Below are 9,981 nucleotides of genomic sequence, written 5' to 3' on the forward strand. Positions count from 1 at the left end.
TGTGGTTTTTGGTATCATGAAAGTCAAGTTATGCTATATTTGCAGTGTCACCCACCCATACTGATGTACATACAAAAATCATACATGCAACTTGTCCATTTTTGGCAGAATTCTCTGTTGTGTTGAATGTGTCATTCGCATGAATTGTGTCGATTTGAAGAGTTTTTCCATTTTGGGAAAGTGGGGTTGTCTGCCTCCAGCAGATTATTTTAAGGGAGAATCCCTCAGCTCCTCCAACACAGAACAACAGTAGTGCACGATTGTTATTCAGCAAATCCCAGATATGGTATTTTATTTTTATGGGCCAATCAGAACTAAGATAACAGTTAAAAAGATCCTTAAAAGGTGAGCCATTTTTTGCACAGGTTTTGGTTTCGTCGAATGGGGGACAAAAAAAAATCGTATGTGAAAATTATCATTATTGGCAACTAGAACAACCAACTTCTTTAGATTTCGTCTGAAATTGACTTTGGTGATTTCTGTGGACTGTTGTAAGCGCTATGACATGGGATCGGCGCATGACGCACCACGCACCAGAATTTCCTTATATGACTACATTTTTTTCCTAGGAGCGATGCTGCCGGACCCTGCTATAGGGGGTTTCTGAACTTGTCACCTTTTTCACTGCTCACGAGGTTTCATGTCTTATAATATAGATACATGCCACTTCATGTGTTCACTCACTTGAAGTAGGAAGTGCTCTCTCGTTTTTTTTTGTTTGTTTTTTCCAGCGTTTTTGTTCTTTTTGTGATTTTTAGGTTACTGATCTCATTCTTGTTTTTTATCAAACTGATGAAAAGGTTTAATGCACGATGTAAGATCTTAGTTGTTCATTACCACAATTCTCCCACAAGATCAGCAGCACTTTGCGTGAGTGTGTGCGCTGTTGGTTAAATGTGCACTGCTGAAGTCCACTTTCACACCATGGAGTTAATGGGTTCTTACAGCATGGTGAGAAAGAGAATTTAATGAAAGGAGGAATGGACAGAGAGAGAACCCCAAGGCAGTGATTCTACCACAGTCATGTCAATGCGTCTAACTCTGTGTGTGTGTTTGAGAGAGAGAGAGAGAGAGAATGCTCTGTCTCTTACACGCACACACACACACGCACACACACACACACACACACACACTTAAAGCTGCTGCAGTCTCTGGGTTAGACCTTTTGACTGACCTCAGAGGCAGTACACCCACATAGTAACCACAGGGACAAGGGGAAGATAGTTTGTTTACATTTACATGTACCAAGAAGAGAATGTGAACCTTGATTAACTAACTGTGTCTCTCTCTCTCTCTCTCTCTCTCTCTCTCTCTCTCTCTCTCTCTCTCTCTCTCTCTCCAGCCCCTCCCCCCAGCAGATTTAACCGGAGAGTGTCGGGTGAGCTGTTTTTGACGTCATTGCACTAATCATGTGGTTTAGAAAGTGTGTGTGAGACGGAGAGATGCGGTCTGCCTCTCTGTCTGTCATTTCCCCCCCTAGGGTGTGTATCTCAGTAATTATGCACCCCCTTCCTGTGTGCTCGCTAATTCGGACCCCCTAATGTGTGTTACACTAAAAGTATTTTCTTAATTTGACACTTCAATTGTCTTTCCCAGCATGGGGAAGTTTTAATGTTCTGTTTTGTAAAGTTACTTAATAATGGCTTCCTATGAGGAACGATAATTTCCATGTTTGAAAGCTTTGTTAAATGAGATAAGAATCATAATCTGATTTAACAAATGACTGTAAATGATGCATTAATAAATAGCCTACATGTATGTTTATGGTCTGTGATAGTGCATTCCATTATACTAACCCAGACCTCAAAATGTGTGCTATAAAGAGCAAATCTACTCCACCCACTGCTAATGGTCCAGCAGGGACAAACCCACCCCCCTACATTCTGAGACATGTGCCAAGGCGTCATGGGAATGAGCGAATTGAGGCGGGGTGGTTAGGCCAAGGGCTCAGGAGAGCTGAGATGCAGTCATGAACTCCTTTAGAGCTGTCAGTTACTCAGTTAGCCTAAACCCAATTAGTCAATTAAAATTTATCTACTTGATGAAACAGTAGTTTGCGTTATGATAATGCATATAATGTTGCATAACCGTATGTTTTACAGTTTATATGCTTTTTTTTACGTCCAAAATGTAAGTTAATTTGGACTTTTTGAAAGGGAAGTGCATAGGAATGTAAGCAATTTACAGATTAACGAACAAATAAACAATTGTTTGATCAATGCTATCAGTTAGAAAAAGTAAATTTAATTTTATTTCATTTCCAGTAAACTGAGGATAAGTTGAGGAATGTTTGTAGAGGAAAGTCTATGCATGAGGGCGCAATATGCAGTTGGTTCCGCTAAGTAGGCTTACTAAAAAATAAATAAAAATAGTTTTCGAGAGGTCGATTGTTACAAACTACAACAATGTACCACATTGAAAACAATCATCCGAAGCCTGACAACTGTTTCGTCGATGTTCTCTGTCTGAGAAATTCATGGCAGTGTGAGTCCATTTTAATTGCTTTTTTTTCTTTTTAAAACTCCTTTATAATTGAGTTATTACAATAATCAGAACTGCACAGTTACTTAGCGGTAGTGACAGCTCTAAAGTCCTTTTTTACTATGTCTTCCTCAGATAAACTCTGCTGACAGTGTCTTAACTTTTAATGGTAGTATTCATCTCCCAGTTTGTGCAGAGCCTTTAAATCCTGATGATGATGAGGAAGACTCTGAGCCAAGAGTCGTTCATCCAAAAACAGACGAACAGAGATGCAGGTTACAGGAGGCCTGCAAAGACATACTACTGTTTAAAGCTCTTGACCAGGTACACACACATTCTCTCGCTTCCTCTCTCTCTCTCGCACACAGACACTCACACACACTCTCTGATCCTCATAGTCTCTCTCACCCTGTGGTTTTAACAGGAGCAGTTTTCACAAGTGCTGGACGCCATGTTTGAAGTGATTGTGCAGCCCCAAGAACACGTAATCAAGCAGGGAGATGACGGGGATAATTTCTACGTCATTGAGAGGTAAGTGTGTGTGTGTGTGTGTGTGTTTGCATACATGTGGGGCTGTCCCCAGAAATGCCATTTGAATTTTTTAAATAATATTTGAGTAAGATTAACATAGCCTTTGCAAACATCTCTTATTACATCTCATCATCTATTACATCTCTGCCACAAATGAAAACATAAACTTTGTTCCCAGCACTTACCGCTTGTGAACAAATCTGCTGGAAGCTTACACCATAGGTGGAGTTAATGGTAGCAGATGAAAGGGCTAGTTGTAACAGTAGTCCTGCAGATGTGATCTTGTAACTAGAACACTCATCTGGGGACAACTTGTAAAACCTTTGATGCAGGATTGCAGCAAAATCTGCCACAAACAGGGGTTCTGCCCTTCTAAAAACCCACTCCTAAATTCTTCCAGGTTGCGCTCTTTTACTGTACAAAACAATAACACTACCAAAACAATCTAACAAGCCAAAGAGACTAGCTAGCAAAACGCTATCATTAGCTAACAGAACTAGTTTTCACTCACAAGAGGTAATGTTTATATATATTTTTAAGTGCATGTGATGTGTTCTCCAAACACACATCTTGCTTAATTGGAGACTTGCCAGATATTCAGGATGTTCTGTTGCTATTGGAGACTTTTCAGCCTTACATCCAGGCTTGTTGTATGTTGGACAGTGTTGACAAGTGCTCTGTTGCCTTCACAAGGCATTGTATTGGTTTCGAAATTTCACACTCAGTTTGTTCCCTCCCTAATAAGTCTACATTCACACGTCCACATTAGGCTATATTTTTCATGATTGCCCCCAGACGTTCTCACTTAGATCATTTCTGGCCCCGCTGAGACTAGTGACAGTCACTAAAAAGTCTAGTACGTCAACCAACACAATTAATTCTGTGTTAACTGAGGAGCTTTAAATGTTTTTAGTGTACATATTTGTAGTGTATATGATGTAGGTCTATATATAATATATTTTGTGATAAAAAACACCCAGGATGGAGAAAAGTTATTTTCATGGTATGTAAAGTCTTTAAGTGAATCCTGAGAAATCTACCCAATATCAGACCACAGATGAGGTTGCTATGGGGATATGAGATGGCCAACGGCATATTCTACTTGAACCTGTTTAACTACATTAAAAAAGGTTATATCCCCTGCTCTCTCCTTGTTAGTTTGGTTTGGTTCTGTTTAAAATCGACCTGAAATCAAAATTGACCTTTTTTTTTCTTTTCTTTTTTTTTAAACCTCTTCAGTTCATGCCCCTAGTCATGTTAAGCGAAAACCATGATATAGCATTTAAACGGCAAAACTCTTAATTTAATACAGTCCATATATGTTTTTATTTTGCCCATCTTTGAAACGTTTTCTGATTTTTGGCTGTTTCCACGGGACAAACTGGCAGGGGATAAATATTAACCAGTGAGATGTTTCACCTCCCCCTTCACCACCCCCCATGTATCTTCAAGCAAAAACGCTCAGCCAGCTCAGAGACCCTCCCTGATGCCGTATTTTACTTCAACGTGCGCCACGTTAGTCAAGGAAAATGCATTATGATTTCCAGTTCATATTGGAACATTCAAGCTCCATTCGTATGTTCAAATGGAGCTTGAATGTTGGATCATTTGAAAAATATGCGGTAGCCTGGAGTTCTTAAGTCTATGCAGTTTAATTCATTAAGATGTATCTGTGAGCTTCTGCCAGCTGGCAGTGTGTGGGAGCAGTTTGTTCAGGCACCAACATGCAGCGAAATGCTAATTAACACACCTCCAACAATACAAGCAAACGTCTTTCACCTGTACCTTCCATTGAATTTCTAGAGCAGAACCCATCTGTGTTGAACTGGTGCTTGTCAGATGTTCAGGATGTTCTGTTGCTACTGACAAGTTTGTCATATGTGTAAACAAACTTCAGTTGGACAAAATGTGTTGTGACAGCGCTATTGTTTGTGTTGCAGGGGAGTGTATGATATTGTGGTGCAGAAGGACGGCGTAGGCTGCTGTGTTGGTCAATATGATAATAAGGGCAGCTTTGGAGAACTGGCGCTCATGTACAACACACCCCGTGCTGCTACCATCATCGCTAAGCAGGAGGGAGCTCTGTGGGGACTGGTGAGTGTCTGTATGTACATGCGTGAGTATTTATTAATGCACACTTCATTTAGTCATGCTTTTTGTGTGTGAGTGAGAGAACCCTGCTTGCTGTTTTAAGCTACAGCACCACCAAGTGGCTAGTAAAACTCTGACTACTACATAGAAACTCCATTCATGAGTGTATCCTAGAATAGCAGACTGAACACAGGCACTGTTAATGAGCTTAGCTGGCGAACAGGCTCAAAGCCACAGGGGAGATAAAAAGAGTTTTTTCTGAAAAAATCCTTCACACAAATATCTAACAATGGAAGAAAGCTAGTGAAGCAGGTCATTTGTAGGTTAGCTTGAACAGAACCATGTTCAGCACCTATCACATTTTTGAGTGACTTGTTTAAAATCTTCAGTTTCTTCAGCATCCCAGATAATCTAATGATAAATCAAAGCTGCAAGGCCAAATTAAATTAATAAAACAGTGTATAATATGTGTATAATAAATGGCTTGTGTGTGTGTCTTGCAGGACCGAGCAACATTCCGTAGGCTCATAGTGAAGAACAACGCGAAGAAGAGGAGGATGTACGAGAGCTTCATCGAGTCTGTTCCACTGCTCAAATCTCTGGAGGTGAGAGAGGGAGAGAATTGGAGTGCATATTGGTTTGGATGAAAAGCACATTAGTAAGTGCTGTGCCTCATGAAAATGAGTTTGATCATTTGTGCTTGGTTTGAACATTCTTTATTGTCCTCTGAGACAATGCTTGCTTTCACAGTCTTATTTCTTTAATTTCCAGTCAAAATGGCCATTAAGTACAAGGTATTCATTTTTCCAAAGATCTTGCTGATGAAGTTAGGTGCAGGATAATCCATTTGCATAAGAAATGGGAAAGTGAAAGGAAATAAAAGAAAAAAAAAACAGGAGTTTTCAAATGAGTTCAAGAATGGTTAAAAGATAGCTTCTAAGCTTCTAAGGCTGAACTTTTGGGGTATGGAAAATATTTCTTTGAAAAACTGAAAGCAAGTCTCCAGGAAAGAATGGAAGCTGTAATAAAGGCAAAGGGTGGATACACTAAATACTGAAAAAATATTATGTTTGTGTTGAGGCAGACGTTCTGATAAATATGTTTTATACTTTTTTCCCTGATGCAGAAAAATGAATAACTTGTGCTTAATAGCTGTTTTGACTGGAAATTAAATAAATGAAGGGTGGTCTCTGACTTTTGCACCATATTATAAGAAATTACATATCCATATAAACGTCCCATATATAGAGCAGGCGAGACTGCAAGTGTCCCCCACCTACAAACACTCACATGTACAGCTGTGTAGATAAATGCAGTACATTTAAAAGTAATTAGCTAGATTAGAATGGGTTTATCCTGTACATGCTATGCTGCATGTGTTTGATATGACCTTTCTTATGGGACCACCGGTGGTTCCAAAATGCACTTCGTCTTGACTTCTATCCAGTCAAATAGGTGGGTAATGTAATTTTAAACCCTTATAATAAAAGAAGTTGAACTCTATAAACTGGATCCTAGATGGTGTCTCTTCAGTGATCTGCTCTGTAAAAATTCTTTTTATAAAAAAAAATACAAAGAGCGTCTAAGATTTTTGGCTTTCAGCAGTAAATTGTAAGCATATAGCAATATGTGTATGATCATAAAACACATGTTCTGTTAATTTGAGGGGAGCATTTACCAAAAATAAATAAATAAATAAATAAAAATTAAATAAAAGTACATTCATTTTATGCAGTTACTGAATAATTTGCCTTACGATTTGGGCATGTACATTCAGATGGAAAAAACAAAATATACCCTGGAGAATAAGAGGTTAAAGGCTACAGCTGTACATGATGATAACTAAAAACAATAGGCCTCATTCAACAGCCGTTCTTAAGAAGAAAATTCTTCTTAAGCCACTTACGCAGTTTTCGTGAAGATTCTGACATTCACCAATGTTTACTTATTTGGGATTTGTTCTTAGGTAAGAACAGAATTTACACACCCTCAAAAGCACAAAGGTGTAAACAATTCTGCGATTTAAGAACACATCATGAATCTGACGCAGACTTTTTCTTAGGGTCTTTCTCAAGAACAAATTTAAGAAAAAAGATATTGGTGAATGAGGCCCAATGTTTGCTAAGTTTCCTACCATATATGGCAAGGTTTGCTTCAGCCTGTTCTGCTGGTGACCCTCTTGTGTAACCTAGGCTGAAGTTAATTACTTACTGCCACTAGTTAATCTACACCAGTCTGTCTTAAGAGGCTTGAAGCCATTTGACCATATGGCACCACTGACTAGGCACATTCGACTTTGAAAGTCACGTAACCATAACCAAAAAAACTAATAGAAAATAATAATGACTCATACAGATGGCAGGTAACACCTATGATCTAATGTAATTAATGTATAATCATATAAATGGTTTAATCAATTCTGTCTGATCAGGCATTGTTTATTACTGTATGTGTTCTACACACAGACATTATACTGAATGTGCTATATTTGCTAGTATCCTGCTGTGTCTCTTACTCTTTTCCCTCCACTGTCTTTTCCTTATTAGCTGTCTGAAAGGATGAAGATTGTTGATGTTTTGGGAGTTAAGACTTTCCAGGATGGAGAGAGAATCATCATGCAGGTGAGATAAGAGCATGAATATGCATGCAAGCTTCAGCACAAACAAGCAACTGTGATAACCTTAGAAGAGCTTTGTGTATTGATATATTGCTTAGAGAACACGATAATATAACTTACTGATATTGTATTGTAGGGACTGTATAATAGAACAATAAATTTAAGGGTTTTTTAAATAAGAGTTGGATATACTATATAGACACTGTCAAGGTTTCAGAATGTAGCATTAACTTGTGCATGTGTATGGAAACTGAACTTCAAAAACATCCTGTTTAAAATTCATGGTGGTTGTGGATCAGAACAGAGGTCATTTACACTGATCTGTCTTAAAAGCAGAGCAACAAAAACAGCCTTCTTAATTCTAAGGGCTGAAGAGAGGTTGGAAAATGATAATGTTAAAAAAGAATTATGACTTTTTGGTACATAAAACCACACAAATGTTATGAGTGGACTTTGAGGAAAGAACCAAAGTACAAGTAAACTGCAAACTGTGGCCCCTTGAAGTGTTAGTAGTGGTGGATGTAGTCTTGTTATAAGAGTTTTATAGAGGAAAGTTCTGAGTTATGATGTGTTACTAATGAGGATGATCATGTTGCCAGGGCGATATGGCAGACTGCTTTTACGTCGTGGAGTCTGGGGAGGTGAAGATCATGATGAAGAGCAAAGTGAGTTCCTTTTTATCTTTTTTCATTTTTTTTTTCTCTTCATTATTAAGGAAGCGTAAATGTAACACCTTAAAGCCCCCAAACAACTTAATGATATTTTATTTGCCGAACCTTTAATGATCATTGAGGTTTTAATGAGATGGAACAGAGGAATAGTGTGTGTAAATATAGAATAATGTTGACACACGTTCCACTTCCTCTGTCTTTCTCTCTCTCGCTCTCTCTCTCTCTCTCTCTCAGACGAAAGCAGACAGGCAGGATAATGCAGAGGTAGAAATCACTCGCTGCACCAGAGGACAGTACTTTGGAGAGCTCGCTCTTGTCACCAATAAACCACGGGCTGCCTCAGCTTACGCCATCGGGGATGTCAAGTGCTTGGGTATGTGTGTGCGCGCTTCGTAGCGCTTTAATCGACCAGAAATGTTCTGAACCCGAATATAGGCAGAAAACTTCTGACCCAACCCACAAAAACAACCTGTAACCCAATAAAAGACTGTCTGAACCGACTATAGCAGGGGTGTCAAACTCAGTCACTAAAAGGGCCATATTAAAAATCACAACAAATCAGTGGGCCAGAGAACCCTATTTTTTATTTCATTGTTAATTACCATTTTGCTGTAAACCGAACTGACCATTGTTTATTTAAAAATACGCAAAAACTTTTGCAGTAAAATATAGGCACTTGTAGTAGACCTTGAAATATTATATGACTACTTGATATATTCAAAATTTAAATGTCCTCAGTAGCTTGGTTTTTTAAGCGTGCCTGTTTGCTTGAAATGGACACCTGGCATATTTTCTTTGCTGCAAGTTTATTAATATTTTAATTTCTAAGCTGCTGAGCAAACGTTAAGTGTTTATATAGGCTGAACTTCAGCTGGTGTGTTTGGTGATACGACTGGCATGGAACTGTGTAGAATTGTGTAGAACTGAGGTGTTACGCTGAATATACGCTGTCCCTTAGATTGTTGTTGGGGTAGGAGAGTCAGAGTGCACACTATATTGCAGTGCATGCTGGGGACTGTAGTGCAGTGCACTGTGAAACGAGCCAATATTTACAGAAAATTAAAATACTTTTGCAGGCTGGATAGGATTGTGTTGTGGGCTTGATCTGGCCTGTGGGCCTTAGGTATGACACATGAGGACTATAGCCTGAAAAAAAATTGTCTTACACTGACTGTCATCTGACAAAAGTTCTGTTTGAACCTGACTGTAGTATGGTAAATTTTTATTTTTTTACTTTCAAACCATATCAAAAACTTTAGTCTGCATAAACTTTACATTCACATGCTGGCCTCTTTGGCCTCTGTGGCAAATCACCGTGACTCGAGCGAGCTGAAATAAAATTGTTGACTAAAAGTAGAGAGGAAGAATTAAGTAAGGAAAGAAAAAAAAATGACAATATTAATATGACATGGTTGTGTTTGTTTTACAGTGATTGATGTGCAGGCGTTTGAGCGGTTGCTGGGCCCGTGTAAAGAGATCATGAAGAGGAACATCGCTCACTATGAGGAGCAGCTAGTGGCTCTGTTTGGCTCCAGCATGGATCTGAGAGACTGAGAGAGAGACTGGTCGTGCCTTACACACAAATACGAA

At 38.9% G+C, this 9,981-nt stretch overlaps 1 protein-coding gene across 1 annotated transcript in view; it reads left to right on the forward strand.

Annotated features, from left to right (window-relative positions):
• The window catches only part of prkar2aa (protein kinase, cAMP-dependent, regulatory, type II, alpha A), a 31,045-nt gene extending 21,064 nt beyond the window's left edge, over positions 1 to 9,981 (forward strand). The window contains exons 2-10 of the mRNA XM_036579120.1: positions 1,343 to 1,378; positions 2,669 to 2,805; positions 2,906 to 3,012; positions 4,953 to 5,106; positions 5,607 to 5,708; positions 7,650 to 7,724; positions 8,320 to 8,385; positions 8,626 to 8,764; positions 9,821 to 9,981. Coding sequence (XP_036435013.1) covers positions 1,343 to 1,378; positions 2,669 to 2,805; positions 2,906 to 3,012; positions 4,953 to 5,106; positions 5,607 to 5,708; positions 7,650 to 7,724; positions 8,320 to 8,385; positions 8,626 to 8,764; positions 9,821 to 9,945 — 941 coding nt within the window. The 3' untranslated portion in view covers positions 9,946 to 9,981. The remainder of the gene's footprint in view (positions 1 to 1,342; positions 1,379 to 2,668; positions 2,806 to 2,905; positions 3,013 to 4,952; positions 5,107 to 5,606; positions 5,709 to 7,649; positions 7,725 to 8,319; positions 8,386 to 8,625; positions 8,765 to 9,820) is intronic.

This window comes from Colossoma macropomum, unplaced genomic scaffold (assembly GCF_904425465.1).
Source record: "Colossoma macropomum unplaced genomic scaffold, Colossoma_macropomum, whole genome shotgun sequence".
NCBI lineage: Eukaryota > Metazoa > Chordata > Actinopteri > Characiformes > Serrasalmidae > Colossoma > Colossoma macropomum.